At 35.2% G+C, this 17,721-nt stretch overlaps 2 protein-coding genes across 2 annotated transcripts; one reads left to right on the plus strand and one right to left on the minus strand.

Moving 5' to 3' along the window:
• Nucleotides 1-6,684: 6,684 nt before the first annotated feature.
• LOC131150376 (large ribosomal subunit protein uL2m) lies at nucleotides 6,685-7,512 on the minus strand. The gene is made up of 2 exons (XM_058101065.1): nucleotides 7,377-7,512; nucleotides 6,685-7,306 (listed from the first exon to the last, which is right to left on the minus strand). The coding sequence occupies exons 1-2, from the start codon at nucleotides 7,447-7,449 to the stop codon at nucleotides 6,777-6,779; spliced, it is 603 nt and encodes a 200-aa protein (XP_057957048.1). The 5' UTR covers nucleotides 7,450-7,512; the 3' UTR covers nucleotides 6,685-6,776.
• Nucleotides 7,513-7,554: 42 nt separating this feature from the next.
• On the plus strand, nucleotides 7,555-17,532 carry LOC131150375 (acetolactate synthase small subunit 1, chloroplastic). The gene is made up of 12 exons (XM_058101064.1): nucleotides 7,555-7,899; nucleotides 10,984-11,197; nucleotides 11,483-11,566; nucleotides 11,780-11,848; nucleotides 12,595-12,678; nucleotides 13,156-13,308; nucleotides 14,619-14,705; nucleotides 15,072-15,176; nucleotides 15,274-15,396; nucleotides 16,005-16,157; nucleotides 16,975-17,040; nucleotides 17,306-17,532. Exons 1-12 carry the CDS (start codon nucleotides 7,586-7,588, stop codon nucleotides 17,387-17,389), a joined length of 1,536 nt encoding a protein of 511 aa, XP_057957047.1. The 5' UTR covers nucleotides 7,555-7,585; the 3' UTR covers nucleotides 17,390-17,532.
• Nucleotides 17,533-17,721: the final 189 nt, after the last annotated feature.

Below are 17,721 nucleotides of genomic sequence, written 5' to 3' on the forward strand. Positions count from 1 at the left end.
ATGTGACATCACATCATTTGTTGGAATTAGTTAACTTTATCGCACTTAATAAATTTTAATAAATCATGTGATATGACATTTGATTTGTTCTTGCATGCTTTTCTTGCGATAAGTAGATTTTTCCTTTAATTAATAAAGTTGCCTTATTTGGTGTGGGCTCGCAACTCTGTATATGTATATATTAATTAATAAAATTGTAAATAAAATTCATATTTCTTATTTGCCTTTATAGAAAACAAAGTAAGAGGAGAATTGAGCTCGAAAACCACCATCAAGCGTCACAATTTAAGTATCATAAATTATTTTCATTCTTCTAAGGAAAAGAAAAGAAAAGTCAAGTCCGAAAGATGCTACTTTTTCATGTTTACATATTAAGAAAAGTGATAAAGAAAGTTGAAAAAATATAATAAATTGATGATTAGAAGTTTAATTTTACGCGTAAGTAACATTTTATTTTCACAAATTTCAATCGTATTGAGGAAAATTTTTATGTTTATTAATATTTGCATCAAGAGGAAATACAACAAAAAAATAACTTTTTTTTTTCTTTTCTTTTTTACCCTAAAACAAAATCTTATCCATACGGAGCTTTCGCGATTTAGTCGCAATTCTAATTTATCCAGAAGTCCTATTTTAACTCTTTACTTTCTTTTCTTTTTCCCTTTTATAATTTCCTCATAACCATATGTTTGATACCACAAAAAATAAAGTAAATTGAGAATGAAACGTAATAAAAATATAAAAATTATAATGCAATGTAATAAAAAATTATAATATTAATTTTATTTTATTTCATTTCATTTTATTCTTTTGTAGCAAACAAATTATAATTGCTTCAATCATGTGACAAGTTGACTCACACGATCATTCCTTACTTTTGATGGGAACAAATGACTTACAAGAACCGACAAATTACATAATTAATTAACATATTAATTGGCTTGATTCGAAGAATGAAATTGAACCAATTAAATACATATATTTGAATTATATCATTAATTACATAACTAATTTTATAATTACAAATGCAATTTCAAATGAGAGGTTAAGTCGAGTCCATGATTAATTGCATTTGTAATCATGCATATATCTAAATGAACTAATTACGTAATTACATACATATTAATTGGTTTGAATATTTGAACAAAACTAATTACACACATATATAATCACGTAATTATATATATATTATACTCATTGAACCATTCATAATTGTGCAAATGGATAATTGAATTATAACAATGATGTTGCATAGTTGTAATTTAACTGCAGACAAGAGGTGGAGTCAAAATTATTTAAAAATTATCTAGTCTCAACTATTTTTCCCAAAATGATGTGCACCCAAATTGGCAAGAGGATAATCCTGTGAGTATTAATAAATCTCGCAGAGTTTTATGTAAGGTAACTCGAAGTGGGAGTCACAAGTTGACCTCGACTGCCCATCGTAGCCCAAAATTCCACAGCCCCTTCCTTCAGAAGCTACTGCAAGTTCTGAACATGTCTCTCTCTCTCTCTCTCTCTCTCTCTCTCTCTCACACACACACACACACACACACACACACCCACATTTACAATCGGACATTATAGATAATTAGATGAAGAAAATGTTGGGTGTATGTGTAGTTAGGGTCTTAAAGGAAGGGAAAGAGGGAAAGATGAATGAAGCAGCATATTACAGTGGAAGGGGAGGAGGAGGGATGAGGAAACGGTCAAAAGCATAACCAAAATAAACAGCCAAATCACAATGTCACATATCGAGCTCTCAGAGCAAAGGATAAGGACAAATCAGGGCCGATGAAGCATTGAAGCTTGAAGGTTGAAAGCTTGAAGGCTAGTGTTGATGCAGCGGTGCAGAGAATCCTTTAGGCCAGGCTCCTTCATCTCTTCTAGTTCTCACTCACTCAAATCACCCAGTTATCTAGATTTGTGACTAATGGCCTCAAGGATAGATGAAGGTCGAGGGCTAATCCAACTGAAGGCATCCAGCACGAATAGGGATTTTCCTGGACCTTTTTCCTTGAGTTTTCCAAAATTTTTTAGAACAATCCAAAATATTTTAAGTAAAACATTCTGAACCCTAAATTGTATTGCTTTCTTCAGTGTGTTCAAACCTTCAAAATTTCATAAAATCCCTATATACATATATAAAAGACCTTCCAAATTTTTAATGGGTTAATTTGCACCCATTGAAAACTATAAAGATCAGTCTATGGCTGAAACAAAATAAGAACATATTTGGACAATCCGCACGCTCTTTAATGGGTTAATTTGCACCCATTGAGAACTATAAAACCAGCCCATGGCTGCAACAACACAGTTTCATATCCAAACGTCAGTCTAACCATACTAATCCCTAAAAGAAGGAAGTTGTCAATAAGGCTAAAAAAGAGTAGTTGAATTTCCACCAAAAAAATAAAACAAACGATTAGCATAATATCTAAGGTACAAAAGATGGGAGCGAGGATGTTACGAACTAGCTAGGACAAGCAAAGGACAAGTAGGTCCTGAGAATGTGTTTTAAGTTCATTAAGGCCCTGTTTGGAACTTGAAAAATCTTAGGAAAAGGAAATGAAAATATGAAGGGATTCAAATTTTCATATTTGATTATCAAGCAAAATTATAGACAGAACAAAAAAGATACCAAATCAATGAACAAAAATATGATTTTACACACCATTCACATTTTATTTTTAAAAAATTTTTGTAACCAAATCAAAACAAAATTTTGTTTTTAGTAGTATTTGGTATAGGAAAAAATATAGTGAAAAATGAGTTTACTTCTTATTTTCCTTTCTTTTTTCCAACCAAAATTCTTGATCCAAACAGCTCCTAAAAGAAAGGTGGAAATCAAATGAGGAAGATAAACAACAAACAACAATAACAAAACTAAGCCTTAGTCCCACTAAGTGGGTCGGTTATATGAATCATTTTCCGCCAATTTATGCGATCATGGACCATTACTTTTGATAGATTCAAGAATATTAAATCCTTACTATCTCCTTCCAAGTTATTTTAGGTCTACCCCTACCCCTTCTACTGCCCCCGACAGTAACTAAGTCACTCTTCCTCACAGGTGCATTATAAAGCCTACATTGCAAGTGTCCATACCATCTGAGTCGTCCCTCCCTTATCTTATCTTCAATAGGAGTTACAACTAACTTACCACAAATATGTTCATTCCTTAATTTATCTTTCAATGTTATATTACTCATCCATCTAAGCATTCTCATCTCGACAACTTTTACTTTTTGGATATTATATTGCTTTGTCGCCCATAATATCCAAAAAGGATATCAAATGAGGAAGATAAGAAGGAAAAAACATGTAAGCAACTTCAGAACTTAATAGTTCTGGCAACTACCAAATTCAGAGATTGTGCAATGTCATTAGTAATTTGCTAAACTAATATTTATGATGCTGTGAGATAGCAGTGAGGAAAAAATGTTGATATGGATGTAGAGATGGATAAGGTCTCTACAAAACAAATGGAAAAATCAATGGATGCATTCATGAGAAGATCTGAAGTAGAAATGTAGCACAAGTGAGGCCAAAATGAATGATGACAGTTTAATTACAGCTAAAGAAAACTATTAAATGCGCCAGCAAAGAGGCAGGGAGGAGCTATTTATCTTTAAGTTGAAGGTTGTGCAAGGTGTAAAAGGAAGAGCTTGATGCATTGAAAAAATCATGCGATAAACAACATAATTTAACAAAAGATATATTGATAACAAAAAAAATGAGAACCGAAACAAAGCAATTCAATATCTCATTAAAAATAAATAAAACTAAAGCAACCGTAGAGCCACACCCAGAGTTGTGATTAAGGTTTTACTGAGTTCAGTTAAATTGAGTTGTCCTTTTCTCTTCAATTGTTAAAAAATGCAACCAGCTCAAACTTCTATTCCAAAAAACCCCATACTGAACTATTCATGCAAAATATGGAAACAATGTAACAAGACTTATCAGCCTTGGACTGAAGTAGACGTTCTTAACCTAAATCATAACACCAATATGTCATGAAAATATAACTTTGCAAGTTAACCTCACAACTTAGTGCACAACATTTAGTTGTATAAGACTTAAATTGCACATGATCAACCTAGCTCCCAAATTTGACACGAGTTTGTCATCATCTGACCTATGACATGGTCGTTCTGAAATACCCCTGATTATGAACTAATCATTATAGGTAAGAGCGCATTACATTTTTAACATTTCTACTAAGACAACAGACATTAAAATCTTTTAAGGCAAGGCAATAATCTGACCCTTGCACGCAGACCATTTAGATCCACACGTAATGAAGAAAAATTTTCTTTTTTGATGAGCTTAATGAAGACAAAGATTATAGGCAGTAACAAACTTGTCTAAATCACATCATAGGCCGCAGAATAGACACGCAAAAACTATTTCCATTTTGCTTTTCGCTTCATTAGATTTTCATGCCCAAAAGACAGAGCCAGTGTCTAGATTTTTTTTTTGACAGCAAAAAGAAATTTCATTAATAGGGTAATGAAAGAATTTACAAGGGAGAATAAGGCATCTCCTAAGAAAATTTGGAACAAACCAGGGAAAAAAATAAAACAACGAAAATCAGAAATCAAGCCAACCAATTCTTCCAATCCCTATGTAATTCCTAAAAGTTAGCTTCCCTAAAAATTCCAAACCCAACACAGCATAAAGAAGTCAAAAACTGAATCTTTTCCCACATCAAAGACGAATTCAACTTCTTCCCCTAAAAAAATCTGCGTGTTACATTCCAACCATAAAGCCCATAATACTGCATACTTGCTATGCTTCCATAAAGCTGCCCTATCCTTTGCCAACAAAACAAGTGACTAACAAGCCCTCCACTGGGGGCATACCCAACTCTCTTCCATAATACTAAACAATTTATTCCAAATCCTCCATGCAAAGTCATAATGCAAAAAGAGATGGGAGGCTGTTTTGGAATTACTATAATAGAGCATGCAAACATCTAAAAGAGAGCCCTCAAAGGTCTCCTAATCTGTAGCAAGTTATTGGTATTAATTTTATTAAGCACAACTAACCAAGTAAGAGATTTAATTTTTGGGAGAACTTTAACCTTCTAGGATAAAGAGGAAAGGGAGAGTTTGAATAGGTCAAAATTTTAAAAATGATTAACAAGAAAACACCCCCAAGTGATCCATACACCAAAAAAGAACATCCCTACCCAAGGATTATTTACAATTGTTCAACATAGACAACAAGGACGACATCTCCACCATCTCCCTATCATTTAGAGGTATCCTGAAATGAAGATTCCAACAGACCAGAAGCTACTTATTGAATATTAAGTCAGAGGAAAAAGTGAGAGGAGAAGTGTGTTCCAGAGACTTTCGCTGAATAAATCCTATGTTGATGCTGTCAGAGGAGGTTCAACACTGAGGACAAATTCAGGAATGACTACCATTCACAATCACAGGGGTTGGGGCAATATTTTTTTTTTCCCCTATCAGGCATTTCATTTCAATATGAGAGAATCAGAGGCCCAAGCCTCTAGAGCAGAGGAAGACAAGCTATATGGGTCATTAAAAATAAGGGCCCAAATGCTGAGAGCTCAATCTCAGAACTGTAGCATACTATGCCTGGTTTAGAGACAGAGAAGGGCCAACAAGAGAAACTAGAAGGCTTGGATGAGAGAAGTTCAGAGGACAGTCTGCTTTCAGGAGAACCTGTGACAGAGTGATCTGTAAAAGAGGTTGCAGATTTTGACAAGCAAGTTGATCCTTTACCAGCAGCTCAAGTTGAGTTGAAGAACATGATTTCAGAAGGGTATACAAAACCTTACTTCTTTCTCCATGATTTTCAAGTAATTGATAGCACCATCTAGTTAAATGAGATTACTCAATTCAAACAACAATGTTAGAAACCCTTCATTACAAGCCTAGCACCTACAATGCGATGCACAAGCACAAGCATAGAATAATTCATGATATCATGGAACACAATCTCACACGTGCTCAACGTATTTCTAAAGTCAAACCATAGGTGAATAATACAAAATATAAGGAATGCTAAATAATTCAAGTGTATAGGCATGCAACGAAGTAAGACATGCAAGGATACCTTGCACAAAATTATGCCCTAAGGCTCCAATCAAACCAGTTTGGCATCTTATAGGTAATGAAAATTCAACTAAAGCTGCACATATCGAACCCACTTACAGTTGTGCCCTAAATCAAATACAATACAATTGCCAATGTGTGTAGCTCAAATGCGTAAGTGCGCAAACAAAGAGAGAGAGCGAGAGAGATTGTCACCTGACTTAATGAACCATCTGAGCATTCTTTCTCATCTTCGTTTGTTTTTTGGACACCTTAATGCAATTATAACAAGGGGAAAATATTCTTCAGAAGGATGTTGGCACTGCCTTTGTTAGCATGGAATTGGAGAATAATTTTAATTTGTATGGATTTGGACAAAACACAGCTCAAAACTCAGTCAAATTTTTTCTAATTATGCAAAAAAATCTAAACCTGAGGCTTGATCTCCCTCCCTCCTAATCAATGTGATGAAATGACATTTCTTCCAATATATCTGACAAGATCAATGTTAGATAAGTAACTAGCTTAAATTCACCCAATTCATAAACTGCTTTCGTCTCAAATCAAATAGCAAAAACGTAACTCAATCCAGATCACAAAACCCATAAGAAGAAAATCATTCTAAATGCCTCGGCCACCTGCATTCCACTTTCCATCATATAAGAGTTTCAAAAACAAAGAATCCAAACACAAAAACAAATAAAGCTTCTACTTTTTACGCTTAAGCGGTCCGGTCTTATATCCAGATTTGCAGGGCTTACCCCATGGGGTCAGCGACCCCCGTCCAAAGCTCCCGCCACTCTTGCTCCTTCCCTCACCACCTCCGTGAGGATGATCAACGGGGTTCATCGCGACACCGCGAACGACGGGCCTCCGTCCGAGCCACCGGCTCTGTCCGGCCTTCCTCAGCTTGCGAGCCTTGTGCTGCGGGTTCGAAACCGTCCCGATCGTGGCACGGCAGCTCGTGTCTATTAGCTTCTGCTTTCCCGAAGGGAGTTTTATCAACACTTGCCGCGAAGTGGGCTCTTTGAGGATCTTCGCCGACGTGCCGGCGGCTCGTACGAGCTTGGCGCCTTGGCCGGGTCGGATCTCGATGTTGTGGATGGATGTTCCGATTCGCATGGCGGAGAGGGGCATGCAGCTTCCGATTTGGGAGTTCATGTCGAGATTGATCATCTGCTTCATCATGAGGCTCTTGCGCGATGTGACGGTGCTGTGAGAGAGCGAATCGAAGGCGTCTGCGGAAGAGAGAGTGAGAGAGAGATAGAGAGATCACGGATCAAGAGAGAGACATAGAGAGAGATTTACCGGCGGAGAAACTGCGGCGGAGGAGGTTGGCAAAGGCGGCGGATGAAGCTGCACGAGCTCGTGATAACGCCATTGACGGCGTCGTTTGGGGTTCGCAGGTGACCCGACTGCTAGGGCTTTTCGTTAGCGTGACTGCGAGAAGTTATTAGGAAAAACGGAGGGCAAAATGGTCAATTGAAACCAGTCGAACTGTTATTGTCTGCTGTAAGATGACTAAAGTACCGAGTTCGGCACTGCATATGTCCAGCTTCGCGTTGCCTGCTCAATTCATTTCCCTCGCGCTCCCTCTCTCAAAGATGGCGGCTGTATCGGTTCAGTGCCTTAAACCTGCTTTGGAATCCACATTCAATCTAGGTTTTTCGAAAACCCTAGGGCTTTCACCTGCTACTATTTATGGTTCAGTACCCAAACCCAAGAACCTAGAGCTCAAGAAACTGGTGGTGTCTGCAAGCGCCGTCGATAAGCATCTCAACAAAAAAAGGTTTCCTGCTGGCGATTCTGCTCCTTCCATGCTCAGATCGAAGTGCGTTACTGTTCTTAAAACTGCATTTATTAGTTTGTTTCATAGATACATGCGTTTTTGTGTTATTTTTCTGACTGGGATATGCTGAATTTAATGAAATTTTGCTGATTTATGATTATTTCCCATCAGTTTTTTTGAGGAGTAGATATTGTTACCAATATTTTACATGCTTTAGTGAGTTGATAAGAAATTGTTGAGTAGTGACTTATATTTAAAGGTATCTACTTGAAAGCCCCTACAAATGGAAGGGCTCAGGGTACAACAGTATATTTGAGTTAGGACGCAATACACTCATATATCATATGAGAGTATTTTTTGGGTTTTTATATAGGGCTGATGTAAAATGGAAGGAGAAAACGATAAAAAAAACAAGGGGAAACAGAGTTGGACTGAAACTTCATTGCCTCATTGATAAGGAAACGACCATTATATAGGTTAAAAAACAAACGGTTACAAACACAAAAATAGACACCACTAACATCATGCTAAACAACTCTTACAAACTAGGCAGCAAACAGAAACAAAACTATTGAATTCCTAAAGACTAGGACAACCCAAATCAACACATTCTAACATATTGCTACTAATTTATTCAACATATATATATTTACATTGTAGCCAAAAGTTGAAACTTTAAAAGATCATGTTTTGTTTGATACTGAAAATTGTGCAGAGATTCCTAGACATAGACAATTACAGAACCACATAAATTCATGTTTTTTTTCTTCCTTTATGATTTTTTCTAATTTTTGTATTTGCTTTGTGTGTGCACACATAACCTTAGGGCGTAATTGAATAATAGAAGTTTTCATAAGGAAGTTGCTTGTTTTGAATTTTCCCATCTGTTTGTCAATTTCGTAGGGGTATTTCACGGTTGATGAATATTGAAGGGCTTGTTTAGTTGTGATTTAAAAAAAAAAAAATTTAAAATTCATCAAAGAATTACAAAAATCTCAGACTTTTCACTTTTGTAACATTTATGTGAAAAAATTGTAAAATAATTAATTGATATTTTTCGAATTTTTTATACAAATGTTGAGAAATTGAAAAATAAGAGGACATTTTTGAAATTTTTTTGAAAAGGTAAAAATGAAAAAAAAAAAACTTAACTAGTGTTTGGGAGCATGGATTTCGAGACTTGAATTTGGATTCGTGTGGATTTAGAAAAATGCAATTTAATTTTATTTGACTTTTTGCATAAATCTAGACAAATCTAAATTCAAGGTCTGAATTTGATGCTCCCATCAGTTTTTTTGAGGAGTAGATATTGTTACCAATATTTTACATGCTTTAGTGAGTTGATAAGAAATTGTTGAGTTGTGACTCATATTTAGAGGGTATCTACTTGAAAGCCCTTACAAATGGAAGGGCTCAGGGGTCTATGGTATAGTATATTTGAGTTAGGACGCAACACATCTATATATCATATGAGGGTATTTTAGGGTTTTTATATAGGAATATATAATTACATTGTAGCCAAAAGTTGAAACTTTAAAAGATAATGTTTTGTTTGATAGTGAAAATTGTGCAGAGATTCCTAGACATAGACAAATTATAGAACCACGTAAATTCTTTTTTTTTTTCGTCCTTTATAATTTTCTCTAATTTTTGTATTTGCTTTGTGTGTGCACACATAACCTTAGGGTGTAATTTAATAATAGAAGTTTTGATAAGGAGGTTGCTTGTTTTGAATTTTCCCATCTGGTTGTCAATTTCGTAGAAGTATTTCATGGTTGATGAACATTGATGGGCTTGTTTAAAGTCATCAAAGAATTACAAAAATCTCACATACTTTTCACTTTTGTAACATTTATGTGAAAAAATTGAAAAATAATTAACTGATATTTTTCGAATTTTTTATACAAATGTTGAGAAATTGAAAAAAAAAGAGGGAAATTTTTTGATTTTTTTTGAAAAGTTAAAAATGAACAAAAAAAATAAGCAACTTAATGAGTATTTGAGAGCATGAATTTTGAGACTTGAATTTGGATTTGTGGCCCCCCACCCGCACCCCCACCCGACATAAGGCTGTTTAGGGAATAGAGAAATGGATATTTTAATTTGGAATTTTGCAATCATCCAATTCCAAGCAATTCCATATCCAATGCTCCACTTCCTTCTTCCTGAATACAGCTTAAACATTTCCCTTGCTTCAATGTATTACGATCAAATTCCTTCCCAAACACAGCACAATTATTTTACTTGTTTTTATGTATTGGTGTGTGGTTTCTTTAACTTCCCAGACAAGGTTCTCCATAGCACCTATGTTCGTGAATTGTAAATTATGATCCTGGTGAATGCACTTTTCCGATGGGCCTCGTGTTGGTAGATATTTTAATTTGTATGTATATGAGTTAAGATGATTACTTTCATGTTGGTCACTTCATTTATAATTGTATTTTCAATGTGAATGCTTATAAGTTAAGATGATATCTTTCATTTCTGTTGGGAAATGATGGCTTTAAATCACTCTTTTGGTTGATTTAACTAGGCTTTTGCTTCCTTGATTTTATAGTATATGTTGAAGTTATTCTCATGGATGAATAGACTTATTTTTTATTCTACTTTCTGTCCATATAAGTTGATTTGTATTAATATTATGTTGACTTAATTTTGTCCTTTCGTTTTTGTTAATTTAGAATTATTTTAATTACCTTTTTCTATTGGATTATTTCTGAAGGTGTGAGTTCAGTTCATATTAATGAATGACAATAATTAATTCTTTCGTTCTTTTTCCACCTGCCAACACTGGTGGCATGGAGTACTAATGATCCTATTGAGTTCAATCCATGCATTTGTTTATTCTTCTTCTTCTTTCCCTTGATCTTATTTGGTACTCATGAATTTTCTGATGTCTTACGTAGATTATGGGCAATTAATGTTGTAAATTTATAATTCTTTGCTGTTTTATTTCTGGACATTGCAATATAATTTTAATAACGTTCAAGCATTCTGACATCATTGGCTTGCAAACTTCACAAGATAAACCTGTTTTATAATGTGGTGCTAGTATAGAAAATTTGACTTTTTTTTGTTGAGTGTTTAATATATATTTTCCTGCATTGCGTTTTCTTCTATATTCAGGGTGACACGCCACACTATTTCAGTGTTTGTTGGAGATGAAAGTGGAATGATAAATCGGATTGCAGGGGTCTTTGCAAGGAGAGGATACAATATTGAGTCTCTTGCTGTTGGTTTGAACAAGGACAAAGCTTTATTTACCATAGTTGTTTCTGGAACTGAAAGGGTTTTGCAGCAAGTGGTAGAGCAACTTCACAAGCTTGTGAATGTCTTGAAGGTTATCATTTTTTGATGAGTTTTCCATTTTGAGTACTTGATACATCGTGAATTTTATTTGGATGACTGGTGATAAATTTGTGACTGCCAGCAAAAAATGTGATAGTATTAAAAACCATGTGGTTGGAACCCCTTTTCTTTTTGATGATAAGTGAGCTACTTTAATGTTCTTAGGAGTGCTTTTTTTTTTTTGCATCTTATTTTATATGTTTTCTCCGCCCCCCTTTTGGATAATTGTTGGCATTATTAATTTATTTTTTACTACTCTAAATAACTTTTTGACCAGGTTGAAGATCTCTCAAAGGAGCCACAGGTAGAACGTGAACTGATGCTCATAAAAATTGATGCAGATCCTGAATACCGTGCTGAGGTAGCTACATTGAGTTTCTGCTAATGTTATATCACGTATATGTGAATTATATATATATATATATATATATATATATATAGTTTCAAGAATTTGATGTCATTAAATAGCTTAACTGAAAGTGTACTAATGTGACTTAAAAAAAGTGTTCTGATGATTTTGGATTCACTTTTTTGTTTTGTTTTCTAATTCTGTTTCTTGGTTTCTAATCTGCAGATCATGTGGTTAGTGGACATCTTCCGTGCAAAAATTGTGGACATTTCAGAAAACTCACTAACTATTGAGGTTTTTTGCCAAAGCTGTAAATGATTAGTTTGTATTATTTTTCAATTCATAGGCATAAACCATGGTTTTAAATTCTGGACCAGCGACTAGTGCAGCCCGCTGGTCCAAACAATGATATCAGCAGTCAGCATAACATAATTATAGATATCGAAAAAAAATTGTGCATGCAGATGACTTTTTTTAGATAATATTAGATTCGAAGTGTGACATTTAATTTTAATGTTTGTATAAAACCTAACATGATGTCAAATAGTAATATAGTAATCAAATATGTTTTAAAGGAAATATATTTATGTTTAAATACATATTACATGTCAATTTAGACTCCTGGATGCATGATGACTTTGCTGCAGCACGTAAGGCACCAAACTTGATAAGTGGGAGTGAGTTTCTATGAAGAATTTGTTGCTTGAGTTATGCCATTTCATGTTCTATGGATATTTCATCATGTTTATTCCACTTCGGTAATCTAGAGTGGGTTTGGCCCCACTTTCAACATGTGAGTTGAAATTGCCTAGTGATTGGAATTTAGTCAATTTCAAGATCCAAGTGTGAGGCTCAAATGTTGTGGAAGCAGTTTGCTTTTACGGGTGCCTATGTGTGGCACTTCATGGCACTAGCTGTCCTTAAATACTTTGTATAGATGGTGCATCCCTGTATCTGTTTACATGTATGCTTACAATATTTTTTGCCCCCATTTTTGGTCCTTAAAACCTCGCACAAATCAGTCTATGTCAATGATCCAGGTAACTGGAGATCCAGGAAAGATGGTTGCTGTGCAAAGAAATTTAAGTAAGTTTGGGATCAAAGAAATTGCTAGAACTGGAAAGGTTGGATGCTTTCCTTCGAAATTCTTCATGAAATGTATTGTTTTATTTTTCTGTCTTTTCTATTAGGTTACGTTTGGTACTTGGAATGGAATATGGAATGAATGGAATGGAAATTGTAGAGGGAGGGTGCAATTTCAAGGCTAATTGTAGTGCAAAAGTTGGTGTTATTCCAATGAATACGAGATGGTCAAGGAATTGCCATTCCCCAAATTTTACCATGGGAGTATCTATTTCTATGCTATTCCATTCTAGTTGGAATAACAACTTTTGCCTGCCATTGTCTTAACTTAACACTCGCTTTTCCTTAGTAAACTGATGTATCACTATACAATAGCTATTTCATTACACAGCCAAATATAACCTTAATTTTATTTTTGATGTCATTTTAAGGGACTGTGACTGTATATTTCATGTAATGTTTTATGAGAATGGTATTTCATGCAATGTATCTATTTATGAAACTGCTGTTTCTTGTAGATTGCCTTGAGGAGGGAAAAGATGGGCGAGTCTGCTCCTTTTTGGCGATTTTCAGCAGCTTCATACCCTGATCTCGGAGAACCAATGCCTGTAGATGCTTTTGCAGGGGCTAGAGATAGAACTCTTAATAGTGAACCTGATCTGTCTGCAGGGGTATGCTCTTGCCTGAGCTTTGGATGTTACTTTTTCCCTGATCTGTATGAGGACATGCTGTGCTATGGATGGAACATTCATTAATGAATAATTATGATGTTGGTTTTTGCTTCTTTGTGTTAATGATTGTATGGATATCAAAATGTAAGAATTCCTTGATCTGGCTGAATGTGCAACGATGTGCACATGCATGCATGTAACAAAGTAGACATGTTCCTTCTTATTTATTAGTGCGGAATGAATAGTATGTTGGTTATGAGATGAAGCATCATCTCCACGAGTGTGTGCATATCGATAAGTTGTGGATGAAGCTAGTATCTTAGATGGCATTTGGTTCAGGCTAATGTGGCCATTGGAATTTTGGGCACCAGCGTATGGGAACCATGGGAATACCTGGTGGAAGTATCTTGAATTCCATGAGAATGAAAGATTTCTTCTTGTATCCATTAACCAACCATATCTCCCTCTGGCAAATTCCCATGATAATTTAACCTAATGGGACAAAACTATCCCTACCATTCATTGTCCTTGGATGAAATGGTTGTTACCATTATTGTGGTCAAAAATATTATTATGATTAAATAATTATGATTAAAAATATCCCTACTAACAAGAATGTATGTACTATTATTGTAGCAATTGGTTTTGGGGTATTCTTATTGAAATAACATCAGCGCACCCTTGTTATTTAAACAATATAATCTTGTATTCCTAGGCTAATGAGCGAACCAAATGAAAATATTTGTGTGAGATCGTAATCCTACTCCTGGGAGAAAGTGATTCAAGGTGGCATTCGGGATAACTCGAGCCAAATGCCTTTTTTTACTGTTTTCCTTATATTGAATTTCTGTAAGACATAAATGAATCTATTGCTGGCTCAAACATTGATTGTTTATGGTGTTCACTTTCCTTTGTATTGTATAAGTAATTTTCTAATTGTAAACAAATGTGTGTATATCTCTAAATATAAGATTTACTACATGTCTAGTATTGGTGCAACTAAGAGGAACAATATGCATTTAATCTGTTGCTTTTCCAGGCGTATTTAATTTGTGCTGGACAAGACTTTCTGTTTTCTGTTGATGGTACATGGTTTTCAATACTTCCGCCTTTTGCTTTGATCCCTTAAAATTGTTATGGAAACATAGGCTGGATAGTTTGCAACAAGTAATAAGTACCCTCTGTAAAAATTATCTGTCAGGGTTGGTTGAAACTGTACCATTTGCTGTTTGCATAGTTTCTAGCAATTCAAGTATCATAATTGTCAATTATGTAAATGATGCCTTTTTTTTTTTTGATTCAACTTTTAGGGAGATGTTTATCCTGTGGAGCCTGCTGATGGTTTCTTGGTTAATCAAGTTCTGGATGCTCACTGGGGTGTTCTCAATGATGATGATGTAAGAAGCTAAGTGCTGCCTATGATCCTTTTACAGTTTTACTCATCTCTCCTAATGCATCATCCTTTTTAGGTAGCAGATGATAGGCAATTGCAACTTTTTATGAAATATTCTGGAAATGATTGGTGAGAATCGGTTATGTGCATGCTCTGAATTGAAACTTGGTCTAATATTCATTTTTTTATTTTTTCTTTTTAGTTATATTCTAGTATTCTTCTAGTTCCTAGTAGAGTTTAAACTGTCGTTCAAATAGTTGGTGTGAAAAAGAGAAGGAACAGTTTCATCTGGATAGGGTGGTCTTATGTTATTTTTCATTATCTCTTTCTGGGTAGGGTGCAAACTCCATGTGATTTGTTTACATTTCAGGCATCTGGGATCCGGTCACACACTTTATCCATAATTGTAAATGATTGTCCTGGAGTTCTCAACGTAGTTACAGGGGTTTTCGCTAGAAGGGGCTATAACATTCAGGTTTGCCTGGATTGATTTTTGATTCCTGTTTTTATTGCTTTCTATTATTTGATAAATGTTTTTTGTGTGCCTGACGATCTTATTCATTTGTTGTTAGAGTTTAGCCGTTGGACATGCAGAAACTGAGGGGCTTTCTCGGATTACAACCGTTGTTCCTGGTACTGACGAATCAATTGCAAAGTTGGTGCAGCAACTTTATAAGTTAATAGATCTCCATGAGGTGTAGATACTCGATCAACACGTTTTATTCTTCATAGTCTAACTAGCAAATAATAATACTCGCATGCATACATGCGCACTGTGCATGTGAATAGAAGCTATATACTGTTATTTGCAGTTTGTATCCTCTAATTGAAAGGCCATACGAGTGAAAGTGTGTTGATGTCATCCCATGGGAATGACATGCATCTTACCTAGCATGGATTCTGAAAAGCCTTACATAGAAATGTGTATAATGTCTAGTGGTGTAGGATAGTCTGTGAGATGCCTCTGAATCATCAGTTACATGAGGCATTCTTAGAGGGTACTTTAGATAAATCTTAAATGACTTGCTCTAGCTTTCTCATTTATTTTTATGAAGAAGTTTGCGTTGTTTAAAACAAGGTTATTCATTTTTTAGTCCATTTTCGTAACATGATTTTACTTGTTAATATTTACATTTTAGATTTGGGCTGGCTATTTTATTGTTGATTACTGTTGTATTTTAGTATTATGGACAAGACATTTGAATTCTGTTTTTTTCTGCTTTAAATATCATATCATAATGTTTTGGAAACTCTTGCAATAATATAGTTCTATTGCCACAAAAAATGTTGGTGGCTTCTTCAGGTTCGGGATATTACTCACTTGCCTTTTGCTGAGCGGGAGTTGGTGATGATAAAGATTGCTGTGAACACTGCTGCTAGACGCGATGTTCTTGATATTGCCAGCATTTTTAGGGCCAAAGCTGTTGATGTGTCAGATCATACAATAACCCTTGAGGTTTCTATGATTTCACTTTAGTTATGTTCTTTTTATTACGATTGCATCTGATCATTTCTCTTACCCAACATTTTAAGAACCAGAGGGTAGAAAAGGAGGAAAAAAACTGCGTTGAAGTGTTTTTGGTGTAATTAATGTTAAATATATGGGGTCTGTGAGACAACTTTCCACTGAAGTTTGTTTTGTTCATGCTAATTACAAATAAGAAAGGGGAATTGTTTTATTGCTCAAAGAAATTTTTTGGCTGTTTTAAATTTTAATTACATTTTTTTTTTTCAAAACTGCACCTAATTAAATATAAACTCAAATGGTTAATGCATAAATGTTAGGAACTTGAATAATCATAGATTCCTGATAGGTGGTGGTTAGTATGTGCTACTCCAGTTGCCTGGAACCTGCTTTTGAATTAAGCATAAATGAGCATGTGAGAGAGTTTGCAACCGAACGCCCTTGTAGAACTGTAGAGTAATTAAAGGACAAATACATTTTGATCTAATACCACTGCCATGACTTCATGGTAATTGATAAAACCAACAGCTGGAACTTTATATCAAACCATTCTTTTTCAATGTGTTTAACATTGCAATAGAGTGCCAAGCCATGTGCTCTTTTGACCTATACCATTATGATTAATAATGTGGTTCCATGTACATGCAACAAAAGTGGAAAACTCATTTTCCTTGCTTTTAACCCACAGGAAGTGTTATGTTTGATTGTGTGCAGTCTTTTCTCATTTCTCATCGTTTCACCTATTATTATTCTACATTCTCTCAAGCGCTGGTGTGAGTAAAAAAATTGATTGTTGAACCTGTGCCAGGTTACTGGAGATATAAACAAGATGGTTGCAATGCAGAGATTGTTAGAGCCTTATGGTATTTGTGAGGTTTGTCTTGCAGTCTTTGATCTTAGTTTCTGTCAGAATTAAATTGCCTCGTTTTAGTTGAGTTTGTTCTTTGGTTTCTTGGGAGCAGCTGCTCCCCATTCTGGGTTGGGTTGGGTTCTCCTACTAGTCCTCAATCTGCTTGGTGTGGTAGATAAACAAAAGCAAGCTTAATGCTCGTCGCATCCAACCCTCCCCCGTTCTTCTCTCGATAAGAACTTTCCATCTCTTCTTAAATACTATTTGATAATTAACTATGTATTTGTAGGTGGCACGTACAGGTCGAGTAGCTCTAGTGCGAGAGTCCGGCGTGGATTCCAAGTACCTCCGTGGATACTCATTTCCATTATAATCAGGAAGGGCCTTGGGAGGCTTGGCACATTAGAAACATGTGTGGATGGTTTTGTATGCATTTGTTTAACCAAGGTTGGTTTAAAAATAATAGAAATCACGGAATAGTTTGGACCATTTTATGCGAGGTTGTGGTTTCCCAAATTTTATTATGTTCTACTTCAACATGAGCATGGGTAGACAGATGCTTGAAATGGCTGTTTCTTAGCAGGATTGAAGAGCAGTGTGATAGAACAAGTAAGGTGGAGTGTTGCGCCAATTGTCCAATATTGTTCTTGTTAACTATAGAACTGAATAGGATGGATTAAAGGCTTAAAACAGTCCTTGATAATT

This window comes from Malania oleifera, chromosome 3 (assembly GCF_029873635.1).
Source record: "Malania oleifera isolate guangnan ecotype guangnan chromosome 3, ASM2987363v1, whole genome shotgun sequence".
NCBI classification, from domain to species: domain Eukaryota; kingdom Viridiplantae; phylum Streptophyta; class Magnoliopsida; order Santalales; family Ximeniaceae; genus Malania; species Malania oleifera.

Excerpts from the sequence above, each read along its gene's own strand:
- LOC131150376 (XM_058101065.1), bottom strand. The coding sequence starts at position 7,449 with ATGGCGTTATCACGAGCTCGTGCAGCTTCATCCGCCGCCTTTGCCAAC. Across the intron at positions 7,307-7,376 it reads CCGCCGCAGTTTCTCCGCCG|ACGCCTTCGATTCGCTCTCT; the intron begins GTAAATCTCTCT and ends TCTCTTCCGCAG.
- LOC131150375 (XM_058101064.1), top strand. The coding sequence starts at position 7,586 with ATGACTAAAGTACCGAGTTCGGCACTGCATATGTCCAGCTTCGCGTTG. Across the intron at positions 12,679-13,155 it reads AAATTGCTAGAACTGGAAAG|ATTGCCTTGAGGAGGGAAAA; the intron begins GTTGGATGCTTT and ends TGTTTCTTGTAG. Across the intron at positions 15,397-16,004 it reads AGTTAATAGATCTCCATGAG|GTTCGGGATATTACTCACTT; the intron begins GTGTAGATACTC and ends TGGCTTCTTCAG.